Below are 23,453 nucleotides of genomic sequence, written 5' to 3'. Positions count from 1 at the left end.
GAACAAGGAAGCATTTTCTCACAAAACCCCTTTCCAGTATCTTTATTCAATTGAGCATAAGGATAATTTAGAAGAAAATGGCTACTGAATCTCCTTAGTGACTATAGCATTTCTGGAGGAAATTGTTGGTGTAGAGAAACTGGGTCCGATTGTACAATTCACTAAATATTTTCTGAGTGCCTGCTATATACTAGACACTATACTAGAGTTGAGAAATACAGTAAAGCACAATGCCCACCAGTGAGAAGTCCAGTTGGGAGACACAGACAATTTCAGCGCCTGATAGGAAAGAGAACACACCAGGAGTGCAAGGAAAAGACGCCCAGTTCAACACCGGTTGGTTCAGGCAAACTTTCCTTCACATGACGTTTGCTGACATTAGAAAGTGATACAGGAATCATTTGGGACAAGAGTGAGGTAGACAAAGTGAGGACAGGAGGAAAGGCATTTCGGGAGGCTGCGACAGCCATAGCAAAACCATGTTGTGTGTGTGTGGGGGGGAGCTAACTATAAGCTGCCGGGAATCATGAAAAAATATCTGAAAGGCACAATCATATGGAAAAAGTTAAAAGATTTAGGTCAAGGAGGGTGGTATAAAGTACACTGAGGAGGTGAGGCATGTTTCTATGGCTAATGAACATTATCAAGGGGGATAATTTGTAATCTGGTAGGGCCAGGGAGTTGATGGTAATTTCTTTTTTTAAATGTTTTTATGTAAATTCCAGTTAACATACAGTGTAATATTAGTTTCAGGTGTACAATACAGCGATTCAACACTGCCCTACACCACCCGGGGCTCATCACAGCAAGTTCGCCCCTTAATCCCCATCACCGATTTCCCCTCCACCATCCACTCACCCACCTCCTCTCTGGTAACCATCTTTTTTTTTTTTCTTTTGGTCAAGAGTCTGTTTTTTAGTTTCAAAATCCTTCCCCTCTGATACCTAGTCTCCTTGTCTTCTATTTGGAATACGATGTCCACTTAACAGTGTAACAGTGAGTGTTGTTGTAAAGATGAAATGAGACAAAATATGTGAGACTCGGCATAGAATCATGCGTGTGTGTACATGTGTGTGTATCCCTTTTCTCTTTCCACATTACCGATTATTTCGTTTTACTTCCCAGATTAAAAAAAAAAAAGATTCCCTAACATAAAAACATATGCTTACTACTGGGACCAAGTTGTGACATTCACAGTCTTCAACTTTAAAATTCCTGAACCACAGAGCTCCCACACAGACCCCTGGGGTACAAACCATGAGCACAAACATCCAGGCCCTAGTTCACACAGTGGTGTTTTTCGTTTGGCACTCATCCATTATTGTCTGGCGTCTAATTTTTAGCTCCGTCACCGTATTTTTTGGTGCCTCCTTTCTCCGGATGTTATCCTTTCTGGAAGCTTTTTGTCTCCTTCTGGAGTTCTACTGAAACTTATTTGACCATTTTCTACTCAGCTAAATATCTTCAGCATCTTCCCATAACTGATCAGGCTCCAAGACTGTAGGTCCTGTAGTACGTCCTGGCATCGTCCTGATGCCCTACCTTTGGGTGACTGACTGATCCCTGTGCCTGATTGAACAATAACCATGAGGCAACAACTACCATTTTAAATTGTGATGTTTTGCCCAATATAGCAAGTAAGAAATGACCCCCATCAATGAAGTGGAAATGGAGGTACTCCTACATTTCCTAGACATTTTCAGAGAAGACATGACCATGTCCTAAAATGTCTAGATTATTTTCAGGAGATACACCCTTCCAGAGTGTAGATCACATGTTTACTTTAGGTTTGCCACAGTCCACAGCCAGTCTAAGGGTAGAAGGATATTCTAATCGCAACTGCTCACAACAGTATTACATGAACTGTCTAATTTGGCCTCACTTACCTATATAAATGAGAAAAGCCCTGAGATAGAGAATCTGAATCATGTTACCCTTATTTGGTAAGTAGATGAGATTTAAATTTTAAAAAAGGCGTTTATGATCTATATATAATGAAATAAATGTATAGTTCATATAAGTATGCAACCACCGTTGCTAAGAAACCTGTTTTCACAATTGAATAGAAATCAAAAATTAAAGCATTAACTTAATCTTTGCAGACCACTTGACAGGGTACAATTTTATTACTTTTCTGTAAATGAGTTTTCAGAAATGCCTTAAAAAGTTTTCTTCTCTCCATTAGGTAAGCATTCTCCTTAAAATTGTGTCTTTTAATTTGCCTAATAACTTTCTCACGGTTAATGGAAAAGCTAAATTCTCAAACACATTTTGTAAAAAGTCCTTGATGGTCCAGAGTTACTCTAAAAGTATTACATCTCATTCTTTAAGCAATAAAGATGTAGGAGTAATGGTTCAGGTCAAGGTAGAAAACTTTCTTTTGTTAATATGATAATAACCAGAATCTCTTCATTCTGTCTTAGTCACTGTTTTGTTTTGTTTTGTTTTTTTCATTTTTTTTGAGGAAGATAATTAAATGAAAGTAAATTCAATTTATTTTCACAAACATTTTATTGAGAACCTAAGGCACATACGACAACACTTAGGTTATAGTCGCTTCATCAAGAATCACAATTAATTTTTTTTCTTAGAAATCCCAACATTTCTCTCAAACTTTGTTACATCTTAGTTGTTAGTTTCCTATTAATCCCTTTTAGTTTTGTTTTGCTTTGTTTTTTCTAATCCTCTTCTTCATTCTAACTTTCCCCTTAGGAAAATTAAACCTTATATCATAGACAGTATAGAGAGCTTCTCTTGTTGTTTGCTGTGAAATGAAACATTTTTATGAAATTATAATTATTTGGGGCGCCTGGGTGGCTCAGTCGATTGAGCGTCCGACTTTGGCTCAGGTCATGATCTCACACTCCATGAGTTCGAGCCCCGCGTCAGGCTCTGTGCTGACAGCTCGGAGCCTGGAGCCTGCTTCAGAATCTGTGTCTCCCTCTCTTTCTCTGCCTCTCCCCTGCTCATGCTCTGTCTCTCTCTGTCTCAAAAATAAATAAAAACACTAAAATTTTTTTAAAAAAATAAATAAAATTATAATCATTTAATAAAGTCATAAATCTACTGTCTTTAAATTTTCCACTTGGAGGCACATAATATGTTTATAAATACATCCTTAAAGAAAGAGAAATACATCATAATCCACATTTTTATTAAAATTAGAGTTGTTATATTTTAATTTCCCTCCAGGTTGCTTAAGAGTTTCTTAGTTTTTTATCGCTCATCATCAGGGAAATACAAATCGAAACCACAATGAGATACCACCTCACACCTGTCAGAATGGCTAAAATTAACAATTCAGAAAACAACAGCTGTTGACGAGGATGCAGCGAAAGGGGGACCCTCTCACTCATTTTTAAAAAGTGACATGTGGTGGGGTGCCTGGGTGGCTCAGTCAGTTGAGCATCTGACTTTGGCTCAAGATATGATCTTGCAGTCTGTGAGTTCGAGTCCCACATGGGGCTCTGTGCTGACAGCTCAGAGCCTGGATTCTGTGTCTCCCTCTCTCTCTGTACCTCCCCTGCTCAGACTCTGTCTCTCTGTCTCTCAAAAATAAATAAACATTAAAAAAATAAATAGTCACATGTGGTCTTCTGACTGTGCATCAGATTTTTATGTATCTAAATGCCAACTTTATCTGTCCCTAGAGTTTTATACCCAGAAACTCAGAAGCAGCTCGCTCTAGTGGGAAAAAAGGAAAGGTTAGGCAAATATTGATTCAGTTTGGGTTCTGCCATTAAGAGCTTCAGTATTAAACAGAACTTTCAGTTTCTCATGTATTACAAAATATGGACAGCACTATCTGACTAAATAAGGAAGGAATGTGATCATGCCTTTGCCCATGTTTCTCCCTGTGAAGCCTTAGCAAATCCCTCCAGGCAGATTTATTGCTTCTTTATTATAAAATTCTATCTTCTTACTTCTTTTATCTAATTTATCTATTTTAATTGGTGTTAACAGTCTCTCTCCAATGAGAATAGTGAAATAATTGCATTTTGCTTTGTTGTTACAGTAAGTTTCTATAGAATACTCAGAAATCATCACCATATTTGCTGTTCTATCCATAATATCTTGTATGTATGAGTTCCATTATGTTATAAAACACCTGACTGTTGTTAATAATAGTCTGATGATATTTCAAGCATGGAATTACTTCATGTGTATCTTTGAATATTCAAACATTAATTCTGAAGCCCTTTTAAGGTACCTTCAACTTAACTACTTCCTTGAACTGAATCAAATGCTTGTTGATGCAAGTCACAGTTGGAATTATTTACTCTCTAGTGGCTGTGGCCAAATGTCTCTGCACTACAGACATTCTAACTAGAGTAATTTACCATTTGACACCCAAATATAGACATCGTATTTAAAAGACGGCTTTTATTTCCCTTTTTTCTGATAACAAAGCTTCATCTCCTCTTTGCAGTTTGTTCACTCTTTAGCTCCTTTACATTCTGAAAATTACTCACATTCTCTTAACTCATCAACTAGTCTTATAATATTTTCTAGGGAGAGGTTTTTATATCTATGATATATTTAAAGTAACTGATCCTTTGTTAGCAAGGATGTGGAGAAAAGGGAACCCTTGTGCACTGCTGGTGGGAATGCAAACTGGTGCAGCCACTGTGGAAAACAGAATGGAGGTTCCTCAAAAAATAAAAAGAGAACTACCCCATGACCCAGCAACTGCACTACTAGGGATTTATCCAAAGGACACAAAGATGCTAATTCGAAGGGGCACATGCACTCCAATGTTTATAGCTGCACTATCGACAGTAGCCAAAGTATGCAAAGAGCCCAAATGTCCATCGATGGATGAATGCATAAAGAAGATGTGGTGTGTGTGTGCGTGTGGGGGGTGGGGGTGTAATGCAAAATTACTCAGTGATCAAAAAGAAAGAAATCTTACCATCTGCAACAACATGGTTGGGACTAGAGTGTACTAAGTAAAGTACTAAGTAAAAGTGTGCTAAGTAAAATAAGTAAGTCAGAGAAAGACAAATATCATGTGATTTCACTCATATGTGGAATTTATGAAACAAAACAGATGAACATAGGGGAAGGGGAGCAAAACTAAGATAAAAAGAGAAAGGTAGACAAACCATAAGAGACTCATAAATACAGAGAACAGACTAAAGGTGGCTTGGGGGGTATTCGGTGGGGGGTGGGCTAAATGGGCGATGGGCATTAAGGAAGGCACTTGCTGGGATGAGCATTGGGTATTATATGTAAGTTATGAATTACTAAATTACACTATATGTCAACTAACTTGGATTTAAATAAAACTTATGAAAATAATAAAATAAAGAAACTGATCTTTAAAAATCAAAATAATATGAAATTTCAAATAAATGTGAGAAAAGTCTATTTATAAAAGCAATTAAAGAAATTATAGAGAGAAGGGAATGAGCTATAAAATGTGCGTGCCGTATATGGGGTACTCCCTCAGCATTTCAAGATAAAGCAAAGAATGAAACCTCCAGCAGGCAAAAGGTAAATGCAAAAAGTCAGTTATAAACAAATGTATAAATTTGGATGTTTTGTCATTTTGAGGAGTTAGCATGGAATATAATAGGATAGCCTTCAAAGTAACACATCACCCTAACTAGTATCTGGACACTTAGCCATTGAGATTTCCTTGAGTGTATCACTAGAATAACATAAAATTTTGTCTAAAAATAAAAGCAAATTCATCAATGGATTGGTCAATCCACATAAAAATTAGACCTGTAAGTCTGTATCACAGATCCATTGAATTTTGTCAATAAATCCTCAATTTTGTCTAAATCTTATAAGAACTTTGTGGTTGTATAAAAAAATGAAAGGCACTGCATCTCAAATAATAAAATTTTACTTCAATACATACCAAAAATTTGTTAGTCAAACAACCGTATATTTTGGTTTTTGCTTTTCCAGCCTGATAAATGTCAATGGTGTCAGTTCAATTAAACATTTTTCAGATTTAGTTAAAGTTGGTGTAAGATTTAAATCAGAGTAACACAGGGACACCTGGGTGGCTCAGTCAGTCAAGCGTCCAATTTTGGTTCAGGTTGTAATCTCACACTCAGTGACTTTGAACCCTGCGTCAGGCTCCGTGCTGACAGCTCAGAGCCTGGAGCTTGCTTCAGACTCTGTGTCTCCCCCTCTCTCTGCCCTTCCCCTGCTCATGCTCTGTCTCCCTCTGTCTCAAAAATAAATAGAAACATTAAAAAAAATTAAATCAGGGTAACATAAATAGTTTAGAATACTTTCAAGTGTATAATATAGTCCATGGTTACCATATTTAAAGGATTAAATATTGTACATTTTTACTGACTTGTTTTGGCTTTCCACCAAATTTTGTTTAATAAGCTACTCAAAACTATGAAATTTTAATTATATTTTCAACAATTTTCTTAAAATTGCAAAGCAACTCAAAAACTTAGGTGAGTATTTCAATTGCACTGAAAAAGGGAAACACTTAGCTCTCCGTTTAGAATCTGGCTGCTTATGGTTAAATCCTATTCTCATCCTTACTGAAGACATAATTGGATCTTCCTAAGCCTCAGTTTCTCCCTCTATAAAATAATGTCAGTTATAATGTTTCAACAAAACTCACCAAAGTGCCCGGCTCAAAGCCAGGAACAAATTAGCTATTACAATGTCACTATATATTGATGGTTATCAAATTCACTATATATTGGTGGCACCCAAAGTTAATAAAAGTAAACTTGTCCACTTTGTACATGTTCTTTGCAGGAGCTCCTTTTTATTGATTGTCAATGGATTGGTCATTTAAGGAAAGCAAAATAAGCTTATTCACAAAGGAATTTCTCATTCGTCATGGCAAGTTAAAATCTCTATCTTCTCTATCGACAACCTTTCAAATGAATTATTCTTAATCATTTCATTGATGTAACTTTAGAGGGAATGCTTCTTTCATTCCCAGTGCAATGAAAATAAGCAGGGAATTCTAGTAAAGGTGTTGCCTTTCTCTAACACTGTCAACCTCACCACAGATCTGCTTGTAAATGGGAGATTCTGATGGATAAATAATTGGATAAGAGCATGCCTAAAGCTTATACATACTCAGGTGTCTCACTGGGGGTAGCTTCTGCTGAGTTTCTGGCTGGTGGAGATCAAGGAGAGATTACAGATATGTAAATCCAGTCTCTGATAAATTATATAACTGAAAACTAGCGTTAAGAAATCTGAAAATGAAATTCACCCAAACTCAACTTTTCTCTTTACTTTTTTTCACACAATTCCATTCCCTTCGATTAAAATAGTTTCTCACCTTCTATTTCATCTCCTTCACCCTTGACTTTAAAGAATTCTTGTATATTTTAGACAACAGTCCTTTATCAGATGTGTCTTTTGCAAATATATATATATATATTAAAATTCACATTGTGAATGCTAAAGTAAAGAGATAAGGCAAGCAGTGCTCAAAAAGGATTAACTGTTTTATCTTAATGAATATTTTATATAACCTTACGGATAAAATGTTTTCTCCCAATTGCTATCTGAGTCTTCAGTATTTTCTAAGAAAACAGTCCATAAATATAAAATTAGTTTGCTCTCTGCTAAATAATAAAAACCAGAATACAAAAGGGTGATTAGAGTTGTACAAAATGAGAAATTGGACTCTACATAATGAAACATTTTTAAACCTCACTTTAAGAAAAAGAAATCATGTGTTACTATCTTTATCAGAAACTATCTTTCATGAATCACTTCATTAATTCTAAGCGGAGACAACCTGACCTTTAACACTACCTAGGATTAAGTATCACCAAAATATATATTGCAAATTTTTAGATCACTAGAAAGATGCAGGGAAAATAACTATAAAGAATACAGAAGATATTAAATGAAAAAATAGGGACAATATGTACAAATGATAGATATGGGGGAAGCAGATAGAACCTTATATTATGGAATATTTCAAAGAAACTCAGGGAAAAAGTAGAAAGAATTATGGAATTTAGTCATACAGTAGCAGCTTTAAGTGTTAATATCTGGTGAGGCTGCCCTATTGACTTTTTTACTACTGTGTTGTGTTGAGGACCCTCAAGAGAATTATTTGTCCAAAGCTGATTTTTGTATGGTGTCTACTGGCAAATGTACTGATGACATTTAGCTTCCATTAACTCTATAAAAGCTAAGGATCTGAAAAAACATTTACAAAAAAGAAGAAGAGGAAGAAGAAGAAGAAGAAGGAGGGAGAGGAGGAGGAGGAGAAGGAGGAAGAAAGAGTATACTCTTGACTGCATTGTGTTAAGATGGTTCTATATAGAGAGATATAGAGATAATAATATAGAGATAAAGCTCAATAAAGATTATATCTAAACACCCAGGTCTTCAAGCCTTTAAAAAACCAAAAGACCTATTATGTTCATATACCTAGATCTGTTTATGGTCAATTTGGAAAAATCAAATGCACATATATACATACATACATACTCTACATTTCATTAATACATTTTATTATATATTAGTATAAATATATTAAGAGAATTTTACATGTAGTATGTAAGAGAATAAGGAAATATTACTATCAAGTATCTTTTTATTTCATGTATTTGTGGATGGTGGTTAAAAAGTGAATACATATTTATTCAATAAGCTAAAAATGGTAGGTACCATGATAGAGTTCAATATGGTTGGTGTCTTTAGTGAATATGAAAGATAGGAAAAACACAAGATTGAGAGGAAGGAGAAGTGAGTTAGAATATATATATATATACACACACACACACACACACACACACACACACATATATATATGTGTATGTGTGTGTGTGTGTGTGTGTGTGTGTATATTATTGCCTATTCATATATATATGGCTTTGCCACCTAAGATGGCAGAATTCTAGGATGAAGAAGATGAAATAGAGAGTGAGAAACTATTTTATGTAGGGAATAGAATTGTGTGAACAAAGGTAAAGAGAAAGGGTGAATTTTGGTGAATCTCATTTTCAGATTTCTGAATGCTAATTCTGAGGTGAACATCACTTAATGGTATATCTGAGTTGTATATGTTTATCAATGACTTTATTTGCATATCTATAATATCTGCTTGATATTCTTGGGCAGCCATTAGGCAGAAACTTGGATAATTGAGTATATAAAGCTTTAGACATGCTTTTATCAAGCTGTTCATCCATCAAAATGTCCGGCTTACAATAGGATCTTATCTGGAGTTGACACTGTGAAAGAAAGGCAACCCTTACTAAAATTCCCTGCTCATTTTGATTGCACTGGGGAAAAAAAATAGCATTCATAAAGTTCAACAACATGAAAACAAAAACTTATTTTAAAAACTGGTCAAAGAATTTAACAAATCTTACCAAAGAAGCTATACAGATGTCAAATAGGCATGTAAAAAGATGTCCTATCAAGCTCTTTCATCAGCAAATTAAAACAACTATGAGATATTACTACACACCTATCAGGATGTCCCAACTTTGGAATGCTGACAACACCAAATGCTGGTGAGGGTGTGGAGTAACCAGAACTTGCATTCATTGCTGGTGGCAATGCAAAATGGCGCAGCCACTTTAGATAACAAAGTAGTGGCTTCGTACAAATCTAGGCATTATCTCACCATATGCTCCAGCAAACGCACTTCTTGGTATTGACACAAAGGAGCTGAACATTTATTTCCACATACAAACTTGCACATAGATCTTTATATGGCTTCATCAGTAATTGCCAAGACATGAAAGTAATTAAGATATTCTTTAGTAAGTGAGTGGACAAATAAACTCTGGTACATCGAGACAACAGAATAGTATTCAACACTAAAAAGAAGTGGCCTAGGAAGCCATAAATAGGTAGGAAGGAATTTTTATGTATGTTACTAAGAGACAGATATCAATCTGGAAAGCCTACATACTCTATGACTCCAACTATATGACATTCTGGAGAAGTTAAACTATAGAGGCAATAAACATGTAATTGACATACAGGGCTTGGTAGGGCTGGGGGAGGGATGCATAGGCAGAGCCTGGGGGATTTTAGTGTGAAAATACTCTGTATGATGTCTACTGATGGATACAGGTCATTATACATTTACTTGAACCCCCAGAATGTACAGAAACAAGAGTGAATCCTAAGGTAAACTATGGACTGTGGGTGATTATGATGTGTAGGTTCAGTTGGAACAAACGTACGACTCTGGTGGACATCAGTCATGGAGGAGCCTATGCATGTGTGGTGGCAAGGGATATCGGGGAAACCTCTGAAAACTTAAGTTTTGCTGTGAACTTAAACTTCTCTAAAAATGCTAAAATGTAAAAATCTGGGGTGCCTGGTTGGCTCAGTCAATTAAACATCTGACCTCAGCTCAGGTCATGATCTCACAGCTCATGGTTTGAAGCCCTGTGTCAGGCTATGTGCTGACAGCTCAGAGCCTGGAGCCTGCTTTGGATCCTGGGTCTCCTTCTCTCTCTGCCCCTTCCCCCTCATGCTCTCCTTCAAAATAAATAAACATCAAAAAAATGCAAGACATCTATGAAAAACTTAATAAATAGATTAAAATGTAAAAAAAAAATTATACCAATACCTCATCATTTAATCGTACAAAAATCTCACTAAATAAATGAAAATGAAAGTGGAGAATGAAAAATTAAAGATGTGAAAAAATAAAGATATGGCATACAAATGATGTAAATATGAGAAGAAAACGTAGAGAGAACCTGGTATTATGGAAAAATTCAAAGAAACTTAGGGGGAAAAGGGGAATGTGGAATTTAGACACTGCAGAAGAGGCTGAATGTATTAATGTCTGGGAGTGGGCGACTTTTTTGAATTTTGAAGTTTTGCCTGCTTTTTGTTTTGTTTTGTTTCGTGTTATTGAGAGACAGGGAGCGCAAAAATGGGAGGATGGGGAAAGAAGATCTGACGTGGGATCTGCACTGACAGCAGTGAGTCCATGTGGGGCTTGAACTCACGAACTATGATATCATGACCTGAGCCAAAATCGGACATTCAACTGACTGAGCAACCCAGACACCTCTGAATTTTTACCATTTTTTCAAATCTTTTTTTATTAGTTTTTTCTTTATTTCTGAGAGGCAGAGAGAGACACAGCGCGTGAGGGGGAGGGGCAGAGAGAGAGAGGGAGACACAGAATCAGAAACAGGCTCCAGTCTCTGAGCTGTCAGCACAGAGCCCAATGCGGGGCCCGGACTCAGGAACCATGAGATCATGACCTGAGCCAAAGTTGGACGATCAACTGACTGAGCCACCCAGGCACCCCGAATTTTTATCATTTAATTACCACTGAAAATAAATTATATATGTTGCTACCAGATGGTATTTGATAAGCTGGGTCTCTTTTTCCTCTCACTTCCTAAGGGTGTTTTGTAGTTGAGCTCAACTTCCTGTCCATATAAGATTTTTGATGTATTGGAAATGTCTCTCAAATAAAAATCAGCTACACTGATAGTCTCTTAATTCATGATGAAAAAATCAATGCCAGTTGATTACAGATTTTTTTTTCCCAAAACTCTGGTGAACAGACCAAATTTAGGATTTAAGATAATTTTAAGCAGGACACAGATAAACATTTCTATTTTAATGACAAGTTATTAATTATTTTAAATATCACAATCTACTTATGGTAATTGATAATGGTTTTCTGTTTATTAATTGATTTTACTACTTGATTTAAGTGGTAGGTTTTGGTTAGAAATACCGTTAAACAGAAGTTTACATGAATAAGGAACATTTTAGTTGTTCAATTAAATTATGTAATTTTGAATTTATATATGGAAGTTTATATGCACAAAATACATTTTACTTTGAGTCATCAGATTCTTATCATCCCATACTTCTTACATAGATTGAGTTTAGAATTGAATTATCCCTTTTCCCATTTTATACATAAAATTAATTAGATTAAATTTTCTTTTAAAATTCATAGGATAACTAAGAAGTTTACGTCTTTGTAACAAAAGAAACATGGCAGACTGAACAAAATTATCCACTAAAATCTCTCTGTAGCTCAAATCATTCATACTCAAGACAAATGTTAATTTTCATGTAACTGAATAGTGATCATATATATTAAATTTCATTTCTAAGCTTAAGAGACTACTGTTGTGACAATCCCTCACTTCACCAGTGGTGGGCAAACTCATTCTCACTTGACTCACAAGAAACTGTTCTCATTAACTATATAATAAGAGGGTCAAAGGACACAGAACATTAGAGACAGGAAATCAATGTGTCTAATAGCAAAGGCTAGAAGAGTAAAGGAAACAATAACGAGAAATTAAGCTTGGGATGGGGGGGACCAGATATGGTATACGGTTGACTCCTGAACAACACAGGTTTCAACGGCACAGGTCCACTTATATGAGGGTCTTCTTTGATACATACAAAACAGTTTTGTAAATGTATTTTATCATCCTCATGCTTTTGTTAATACGTTTTATTTTTCTGGCTTACTTTAAGAATGCAGTATATAATCTATATAACATACAAAATATATGTTAATGGCTGCTTACATTAATCATGAGGGTTCTGGTCAATAGTAGGCTATTAGAGATTTTGGGGAGTCAAGTTATGTGTGGATTTTCAACTATGCAGAGGGTTAGAGCCACTAACCCCCACATTGTTCAAGGGTCAACTACATTTGGAGTTATCACACCCAACTGTACCTTTCCTCAAAATTGTTTTAATCCTTGCTTAATGCCATTGCATTCTGGTTCTTTATTCTGGGCTCAGTGATAATAAAATAATATACTGGGGTGCCTCGGTGGCTCAGTCAGTTAACCATTCGACTCTGGATTGCAGCTCAGGTCATGAACCCACGGTACATGGGATCGAGCTCTGCACTGACAGCATGAAGCCTGCTGGGAATTCTCTCTCTCTCCCTCTCTCTCTGCCCCTCCCCCGCTTGTGGTCTCTCTCTCTCTCTCTCTCTTCTGAAAATAAATAAATAAACCTTAAAAAGGTGATAAAATACCCACTGGTATGGAATAATGTAGCCCTGAATTAATGCCTCGTACGGTAACCCTGTGAAAAGACAGTGAAGCAAAGGGAAACAATGTGTACCTAAATGTTAGGTAATTTCACACTTTGATGCTTATTTTTCACAACATCTTTTTACTACCATTTCTAAGTGAGCAAACATGTTTTCAGGCCCAAAATACGATGATTCATACCCTATGTTTCCTCAACTGACACGATTCAAGCTTATTGTTTACTCCAAGGACACGGAAGGAAGAGAGCTTTCATGTTGACTCAAAAGCGGCTCTGTCTTTTGACAACCCCTCACGGGGATCAATTAGATCCATCTGTGTCTACAGCTTTGGTGAGTCAGGCTGCTACCCATTAGAAGGAAGACTAGTGATGCCGCTTTCTTCCATATACAGTAGCTCTTGTCGGACACTAGCTCGCGTGACAGTAACCTCCCCCCCCCAACAACAACAACAACAACAAGACCAGTCTTACAGTTGAATTGTTTCTCTAAAACATAGCTTTCCTTTATTCCTCACACCAGGATCTTAACTCTAAACATGTTCTTGTATTTGGAAATCTGAAACCCTCACCACCCTCCCACCTTTGCCAGGTGGTGGGTTTCCTTATAAATTCTCTGATTTGTTTGGTTTTGTTTTTGACATACTGCATTAAGTTCATATTGTATAAATATTTTGATCCCATCATGCTTTGATCAGTCTTCAAAGATAGAACATACAGTAAATTAAATAACTTAGCATGTTCTCTAGATGTCATGTTTCACTATGTTCCAGAATTCTCATTTACTGTATGTATCATAGAGAATTTCAATCCATATTTATTTACCTACTACTTTCTTTACAGCCTTCAATATTTCTTCTGTAACTGTTTATATTCTCGAAATTCCCCGTGAATCTACTCACGAGGCATTTCCCAGTTTCACAATTATCAACAGCACACTTGTGGTCTTAAGAATAGGATTGATGAATGATGACAGGTTAATATATAACAGCTGCTAATAGAGCTGATTCTTGAGAACGCTTCTACAAACACTAGTAATAAACACGCTCTTCTGGAGTTTAACTGAGTGTGAGTCATGTTGTAAAATGGACATGTAGAACAACAACTTGAATCCAATGAGGAAATTAACCAGCATTCAACCTGACATGTAGGGGCACTCAGGAGTTTCTATTTCTCTTCTCTTTCCCACGACAAATGGTGCTTCTTTAGCGTTCTCTCCTGACCACTGACATGTTTCGAGAAGAGGAATACTCAGACCATCTTGGGAGATAGATTCATATGAATACAAAGAACAAGGCTTACCTGCTCTCAAGCCATTTCCTGAGACTTTCCTATATGCTATGAATGTGTTGAGGTAACCACTGAATGATTTATGCATTTTTGTATTATTGCCCCATGACAGAAAGTCTTATAAGATATGTGTCTATATATTTTCCTTAGGTCAATAGTGTTTTTGCATCAAAAGCCAACTTTTCTTTGGTCTGATTTTGTATATGAAGGTTTAACCCCTTAGAGGTGGAAGATTCAGAACAAATCACACACTGTTCTCTCTCTTTCTTTTCTACTTTTTTCTTTTTTTTGGTTTCCCAGTGCTTGTATGCATGTGGGATATGGGCAGCTAGCAGGGAATTTAAAGGTTCAGAAGAAATAGAGTTGAATCAATAGGAAATCTCAAACTATGTTGCAGAATCAATGTATAAGTGAGGGAAAGGGAAATCCTACTGTTTCAGTAGTAGTACAAATGGAATGTATGGGTTTCGGGAGGAAGGAGAGAGAGAGATTATTTTCTTACTCTACCGATGGCTTTGTTGACTCACTACCCAGCAGCCTTATAGCAAAAGGAGCTCTTTGTAACGTCTGGGCTTTGAGCAATTCCATAATTCATCTTACCCTAGAACTGGCTCTAACTGCTTTCATCAGTGGACACAATTGTCAGTGAAGAAAATGAACTGTAAATGGCAAGTGGTCAAACCATCTCTCTCAAACATTAACTTCCGGCAAGAGACAGAGATTTTTGAGTAATTGAAAAAATGTATTAAATGTCTACTATACTTCAGGTACTGTGAAAGTATCTCCATATCATGAATCATGGGAATTCATCCTTTGAGGTTGTATTAATAAATGCCTTTTACAAATGAAAAATTGCGACTGGTTAGCTTGAGTAACATGTTCACCATCATGCCACTGTTAAGCCACTGCTACAGGGACTGATAGCAGATGTCTTTGTTCAAATCCTGTGGCTTTTCCTCTAATACGTATCATGCGAAGGCATAACATTTTCCCCAAACTCAATCATCCATGCAGGTTTGGACAGAGCATTGTTTTTCCTTTCTCTTCCGACACACAGAAAATGAAAAGTTTCTTTTTCTTACCGAACAGCACTACTGCCCACATCTAGGTCTTGTGCAGTGACAGCACCGATGATGGTCCCAACTGGAGTGTCTTCATAAACCTCCATGGTATAGAGCGGCTTGCTAAACACCGGTGGTTCCTCAATATCCAGCACACTGATCTTCACTGTGGCTGTGTCTTTAAAAGGGCCCGCGGAGTGAAATCTGTGGTCAATGTGAAGGTTGGAGGCTTCTACTTTAAAAGTATATGCCTTCTTTGTTTCAAAATCTAATGGCTGGAATAAGGACAAATCGAAAATGAAGAGGTGCATGCATATAGAATGTGGCAAAGATGGTGAACATTGTTTCAGAACATTTGCAAGGTAATACCAATTCTGAATCGGTTTCAAAACTTGTAATTAGTGGGTAAAGACACATTTTTGGAATCACGCTCTTGTAGATTATTCTGGGTAACTTGTAACGATAATTAGTTGCATATACTAAAATGGCACGTATGTGCACATACATGCTTAAGTAGGGCTTATTCATTTTGTAGGAGCAGTTAAAACACCAAGAGAAATTTTAAGGCAAGTTATTTTCTGATCTTATACAATACTGACATCTAGTGGAATTAAGCTATAATTAAAATACAATAAAATTGAAATTGGATAGCTAGGACAGTCTACATTCCAGTTTAAAATTTGGTACAACAAAATATGTTTTTTTTTTTCTTGAACTACTCTTCTTATTTTGACAGTAATATAATTTTTTATTAAATATTTTTTACTGTTTAAGTATTTTCACTAAAAAAAAGGACTCTGTCAGGATTTAAAGCATACACAGTGGTAATTATAGAGTTTTGGTCTTTGGTGTTCTCAGCATTGTATATATAATTAGTAGGCATTGTAATGCATCATTAGGATATTTTACCAATCTTTTACCTTGAACATATATGATCAAATTAAACACAATTGTGAAACATGATGTTTGGAAGTCATTTGTCCAGAAGTCACTGATTCTCTATTTTAATATGTTACTACTACTTACTTTCACTTTTATAATGAATATTTGTTTTATGTTACAAATAACTGAAAATATTACATTCTGGAAATATGGGGTTGCCACGGTGCTTTATATAAACTTTAGAGTCAATGGCTCTCCCTTCTCATCACCTATGAAAAACTAAGACAATATGAAATTAACATTAACATAGAGATTTTCAGGGACCTTTAGTAGTTTCTGTTTTCTAAATTAATTCCCTCTGCTATGACTCCAATGACTTGCTAATTGCTGTGTCAACAGATCTGTTTTTTGTCTCAGCACACCTGGGGAAAATAAGGGAGATCTATTTCTCCCTTAAAGATAAGACCATAATTTCATGCACTTTCTCTGAGGATGAAAATGGAAAATTTTAAAAAATCCCTGAGAAATCCTCAAAAACTCTCACAATTCCATGGAGTTTATTAGAGCAAATAGTAACACCACCGAGACGTGACATTAAGTTCTGTTCACAATCATTTTCATTCAGGGGAATCTATATTTATTTTCCCTGTAATTATTCCCTTATTTATCTAATTTGTCCAATTTTATTCATTTTTTATCTGCTTTGCGCTCAATGTTTTCTTTTATCTTTTTATGTATTTTTAGTGACTTGTCTCATGCTTATTTGCCTATTATATTATGTCAATATGATATTGATTTTCTTCAATTTCCATCTGTTTTGTTAAGAATTTCAATTTATCATTAAGCCAATAAAAGTAAATAATGGCATGCATAATATGCCATCATTGATATTTTAGCTATTGGTTAAATGAATAGGAACATAATATCAAGAACGAAAAAGGAGGTAGTCCCATCATGCTATTTCGATAAGCCTACAGCTCGACTACTGTGTTTTGTTAAAGGAATCAAAATCATGAAAAAGCAAAACAAAACAACAAACAACAACAACAAAAACCAATTGCCAGAATAGGACAGCAAAGCATTATTCAAGCAGAAAATATGAAACTGTTAACAATTACTGAGAATGTTTACGTAGAATAAAGATCAAAGCAAGATAGGAAAACCATTTTTAAATATTAAAGGGATATCCTTTTGAACCTCAGTTAGGCTTATTGTAATAGTGTCTCAGTGGAATTAACAAAATTCAAATTATTAAAATGGTAACTTTAGGCTGAGAAAAAGAAGAAATATCTAACAAAATTAAGCCATTTAATATTGAATTAATTTAAAAAATATCAACAGCCTACATGGTGGTGAGGCTTGGAATGCTTCCTGGGTGCAATGACAAACAAGATTTGCTTTTTCTGCATTCAACAAACTCAGAAATTAGTGAGAAACATGTCATCTCGTTTAATGAATGAGAGAGACCGATGTGTAGAAAGAGGGCTGTGCTAGGTCATTCAAATTAAAGGACATAGAAAAATATATTTCCTGTTTTTATAAACCCTAAATGCTCTATGAATGTGAAACAATATGATTTTCCATCATACTGACCCCTATCTTCTAACGTAAGATTATTTTGACATGATCACCTTGGGTCCTTTTGCCTAGAAAGCTAACTGAGCTGTCCTAGCTTATACTTACCCCTTTGGGGGGACGGGGGCCAGAATTCACTTCTGTCTCAGAATATAGCCACTAATACCATGTGTTCCCCTCCTCTGCCCTTACTTTCTCCTAGACATCAAAATGCTCCTGATTATCTACATGATTGGGCAACTTCTTTCTAGACAAGATCTACATTTTATTCATTTTATTTACCTACTTGATTAAGGTGCCACTCCCACCTGATGGTTAAAATAAACTTAAAAAATAAAAATAAATTAAAAAAGGCAGTGCAGATAATTTCCTCCTGGCCTTGAAGAAGTAAACTCACGAGGGTAGAAACCACCTGGCAAGTCCTCAAGGGGCGCCTACCGGAGTTGACACTGAAACCTAGCCAATAACTAGCAAGAAATACCGACCTCAGTCATAAAGTCACAAAGAAATGAACTCCGCCCACAACCAATAAGCTTGGAAAGTGTCTCTAAGCTTCAAATCAGATGGCACCCCAGCCGACGCCTTGGTTTCAGCCTGAGAGGCGCTGAGGTTTCAGCAGAGGACCCAGTTACGGTATCCTCTGACCCACACTTCCATCTGTCTTTACTTTTTCCTCCTCTATATTGCTTCAATTTTTATGGTTAACACGTATCGGTATTATTTTGCCAACAGAGTAAAGTCATCACTCAACACAATGTATTCTTCAGTAATAAGATTCTACTTTCTCAATCATATAGTGGTTCTTAATGGCCAATGGAAGGAAATATTTTCAATCAATCCAAATGACTGAAGGCTGAACCTTTATCCAAATCAGGGTAGGTGCCTTTCAGGACAAGCAGAAAACAGACTTATACCAGCCTGAACCATGATGAAAAGACAAGACGGAAAAGATCTTACAAAGTAATTTCTTTGTGCCAGGGTGTGCTACAAAGATAAGATTTTCTGATCAAGCGTCATTTTCAAGGAAAATTAAGTTTCCCAAAACTTAGTTTTATGATCGACATGGTAACCAATTTATTTATTTGTTGCTGGCACTTTCTGTTTCATAACAATTTATTCCAGAACTTGACCACAACTCATGTTACATAGAAAATCATTCATAGATGATATCTGCACGTACTTCTTTGATTTATTCACATCAATTTAAATTCACATTGATCAAATCAAATGTTTGGTGTTGAGAATAGAGTGGTTAACAAGTTAAATGAAGTCCATTTTATCACAAGCCTTATATTGTAGAAAAGGATGGCCACAACAACAACAACAACAACAACAACAAAATTAGTAAGTACATCATTTTCAGCTAGTGTTAAGATGTATGAGGAAAATGAGGTAATAAGACACGAGGAAACATAATTACATAGGGCACATTGGAAGTGCATTTTTTTCATGTTTATTTATTTTTGAGAGAGACAAAGACAGAGAGTGAGCTTGAGCGGGGGAGGGACAGAGAGAGGGAGACAGGATCCAAAGTGTGGGCTCCATGCCAACAGCAGAGAACAAGATATGGGGCTCAAACCCACAAGTCACAAGATCATGCATGATTGAGCCAAATCGACCTCTTAACCTACTGAGCCACCCAGGCACCCAGGAAATGCATTCCTGAGGATGTAATAATGATAGGAACTGAGATAAGAAGAACCACGCATGGGGAAGTTAGAAGCTAATGACCCTGATGGAAGGTGAGCAAAGGTTAAATGCCATAGAATAAATTCTATACCTTTCACTAAATATTTCTTGAACATCCTACCACGTTCTAGACATGATTACCCATGCTAGAACTGAGCAAAGCAGACAAAAATCACCACCTGTGTGGAGTTTGCTGTCTTCTAGGAGTTGATGGACAACAATAAGATACATAGGCAAAATATGTACCATGTTGGGTGGCAATAAATGGTATGGAAAAGTGTAAAACTTGGGGGTCAGATCATGTTCTGTGTGTTGGGGGTAGATGGCAGTTTGTTTATCCTATCACTGTTGAGGAAGGAATTCAACTCAGCAACTTACTAAAAACTAGAGAGGTAATTATTTTTGTTTAAGTTTATTTACCTATTTTTGAGAGAGAGAGAGAGCCTGCGTGCTGAAGGAGAGTGGGGAGGAGCAGAGAGAGAATCTCAAACAGACTCAGCACTGTCAGCACGGAGCCCGACACCGGGCTTGAACTTACAATCCAGGAGATCATGACCTAATGATCATGACCCCATGAACTAATTATTTGACGCATAAAAGTTGTTACATGATTAGGTAAAAATTCCCCAACAAAAAAGGGAAACAAGTCAAATGTGGCCATTTTTAAAACCTGAATTTTAGTTGTTGACAAATTTCAACGGTCTTTCAGTTTAAAAAAAAAAAAAAAGAACGAAACCCAATGGAATGACCAGACAAAAAACGTATTTTCTAAATAAAATTATTAAAGTGAAGAAACATGTACTTCCTAAAAGTTACCTCTACATAAATTTGTCACAGAACTATTTGTTAGAAATGCCTTTAATTTTTGTGGGCATAATTTAGACTCAAGATTTTTGTAGCACTACGAATTTTTGATAGTTTTAATGAATTAATTTAAGAATCATGGGCATTATTCACTCTATGCCCATATTTTAGTGATGATACTTTTTGGCACAAATTCAGTAACTAATTCAGCAAGATAAAACAAAACAAAAAAGAATACTGACAGAAACTCTAGTGCTTCTAGTTAAGGGTTTGGGGTAAATGAAAGATTTTACCCTAAAAATGAAAGATTACATTAACTTTTATAAATACTTAAGTAAAATACGTGTTTTACATGCACACACAGTATAGATCATGATCATCTAGGGAGGCCAATTATTTTTTGAGCTTTCTTGAATAACCAAGTTCACAATTTACTTCTCTTTTTTTTAATGTTTATTTTTGAGAGAGAGACAGAGAGAGAGAGAGAGAGAGAGAGAGAGAGAGAGAGAGAATGAGTGGGGGAGGGGCAGAGAGAGAGGGAGACACAGAATCCAAAGCAGGTTCCTGAGCAGGTTCTGAGCTGTCAGGATAGAGTCTGATGAGGGGCTTGAACTTATGAACGGTAAGATCATGACCTGAGAAAAAGTCAGAGGCCCAACTGACTGAGCCAACCAGGGGCCCCTCTCACATTTTACTTCTAACATATATTGTTGGTAACAATAGTTATAACAGTTAATATGCTTTTCAAACATACTATAATTTACAAGCTGTTCAACTTTGAAAAAGTTACCTTTTTTCTTTGAGTTTCTTATTTCTCATATGCATAATCAGTAAAACACTATTTTTCTAAGTAATTTATAAAATACGTTAAACCTTACATAGTGCTGAGAACTAAAAAATAATGCGTCATAAATTAAAACAATAAACCAACACAATGCATTTGTTCTGTAGTCAATAAAAAATTTAAACACCCTGTATATTTCAAGAATGTCCTTTATTGTGACAACACAAATACAGATAGGATAAAGTGCCTTTAGGGGGCTCAAATATAGTAGGAATAATAGATGTGTTTAAAGTATTAATGCTATAAGTATCATAGGTGTTTGAAAGAAATGCTGACGTTTTGGAAGAAAGTAAGAAGTGATCAGCTTTGCCTGAGGGACTCATGAAAGTCTTTGGTATGAGACATGGGAGATAGTTAAAAACAACAACAACAACAACAACAACAGAAAGAATCAACTAAGAAACTTATGTGGGGCAGTGTCTTCTGTGCAAAAGGAAGACTAGTGCATTTGGTAGAAATCGCAGTGAATTTCGTGTGGTTGGAAAATAGCCTGTATATATGTGCGTGCTTATTCATGTGTGCAGCAGATGATAATACAAAACAGACGATTTGCTTGATATCTTACTAATGATGGAAACAAAAAAAGGACTTTAGCATGAGAGTAAGAGGAACAGAGTTAGGTTTCAACCACTCATAGAGGAAAGGGTAAGTTAAATGAATATATTCAGAGAATGGCCATAGCAGTGGTAGAAGGAATAACCAGGAGGATGCATGGCAACCCAGTAGGCAGAGAAAGAGGGACATTTTAACCCATGTTCAGGAGAAATTAGTGGCCAGGATTTACGTCCTATTTGTCACAAGGAAGCTGATGGCAAGAGAAGCAACATAAGAAAAAAGTCTAGATTTGGGGGTTACGAAACTGGAGAGGAAGTGGAGCCTTATCTAGGAAGGAGAAGACATGAACAGAATCGCTCTTGTTGGGAGAAGAGAAGGAATTTGACTTTGGTCATTCTGAGTTTGAACAGACTATAGAACACACAGTTTTAAATGCCTGATGGGAAGCAAAACGAGCTGCTTTGGTAATTTCAGTCTAGGAGCCAGTGTAGAGTTTATAAGACTGATTAGCAAAGTTAAGATGTTTAAAAGAAAAGGTGATGACAAGTATTTACAAAAACTGGGACATCATATTTACAGAAACAAATAAAGAACACCACCTTTGTTTTTCTTTAAACTTAAGCATGTCAGACTGGCTAAAAATAAGAGTGTCTTAAACTTAATAAAGGTGTATGTTTGGCTACATAAAATAAGCGATTCCAAATTTTTTCATCTTTTTCCCCTTAGAGTTATTCAAAAATTAACCACACGGTGGTGCTCGTCACCAAATCATTTGGTGTGAAAGCCTTTCCTTGCCATTTGACTTCAAAAAGAAAATGAGTTTTACCAACAGGACCTAAGTAAAATATGAATGGTTCAGTGGGACCCGCTGAGAGCTTAGCCTATTTACTAAAAATCCTGGTAAAGAATACAACATTTTACTTCCTTTTTTTACGGGAAAAAAATAATTTTGCTTTGGATTCAGTGTGAAAACAGTTATGTTTATTTGGAATGAAATAATATTTCCAACTAACATCAAAGAGTAAGAATTCTTTTTTAAACCAAAAGTTTTACTTATTTGAAAATAGAGAGGAAATCACCTCATCATTCTTTACTTTAAACATGCACTCTTTATTTCCTAGTTACCAACAGACATTTTTGTAGAAATGGTAGAGAACTGAGAAATTATGGAAGATAATAAAATTGTCCTTTTACAGAACTTAAATGTTGACGACAGTATTTTAATTGCTCTTATTTCTTAATAGTAACAAGGAAATTACAGTGCTTCTATAAATATATTTCTATTTTTAGTCCCTCAATGTTTTTAACTCACGTAATTTTATATTTATATCTGTTAACTATGTAATTATATAATAAATTATATTTCTTCTCAGTTCTGCAGTAGAAAAAAAAAACTAGAGTAAAATATATTTCCTTTCCTTTTTCAATTAAGAATAAAATTGCTCAATTTAAAATGCTTTATGCTCTCGTTTTAAATGTAGCCTATCTCCTAATTTTTAGATGGGATGAAACTTTTATCAGCTATTATTTTGATTTTGTTAGTGTTTTTAATGTTATAATACTTAAGAACATATAGGGTACTTTCTATTTGTTTAAATTTTGCTCGATGCAATGTGACGTAAGTGTAGACGAAGGGTAGTTTTTTTGTGTGTTTTGTTTTATTTTTACCAATAGCCTGTGCCTTAAGAAGATTTGTAAAGTTTCATAATGTTATTCTGAATTCAATGTGACACAGTGAAATAACATTATGTCATAGGGCTCATAAATTGAATGCAGGC

General features: G+C 35.7%; 1 protein-coding gene across 1 annotated transcript in view; it reads right to left on the bottom strand.

The window, feature by feature from the left end:
• CDH12 (cadherin 12) overlaps positions 1-23,453 on the bottom strand; it is a 275,168-nt gene that overhangs the window by 32,306 nt on the left and 219,409 nt on the right. Inside the window, exon 6 of the mRNA XM_043600771.1 lies at positions 15,348-15,601. Coding sequence (XP_043456706.1) covers positions 15,348-15,601 — 254 coding nt within the window. The remainder of the gene's footprint in view (positions 1-15,347; positions 15,602-23,453) is intronic.

This window comes from Prionailurus bengalensis, chromosome A1 (assembly GCF_016509475.1).
Source record: "Prionailurus bengalensis isolate Pbe53 chromosome A1, Fcat_Pben_1.1_paternal_pri, whole genome shotgun sequence".
Lineage (NCBI taxonomy): Eukaryota > Metazoa > Chordata > Mammalia > Carnivora > Felidae > Prionailurus > Prionailurus bengalensis.
This window is presented reverse-complemented; position numbering and strand designations above follow the sequence as displayed.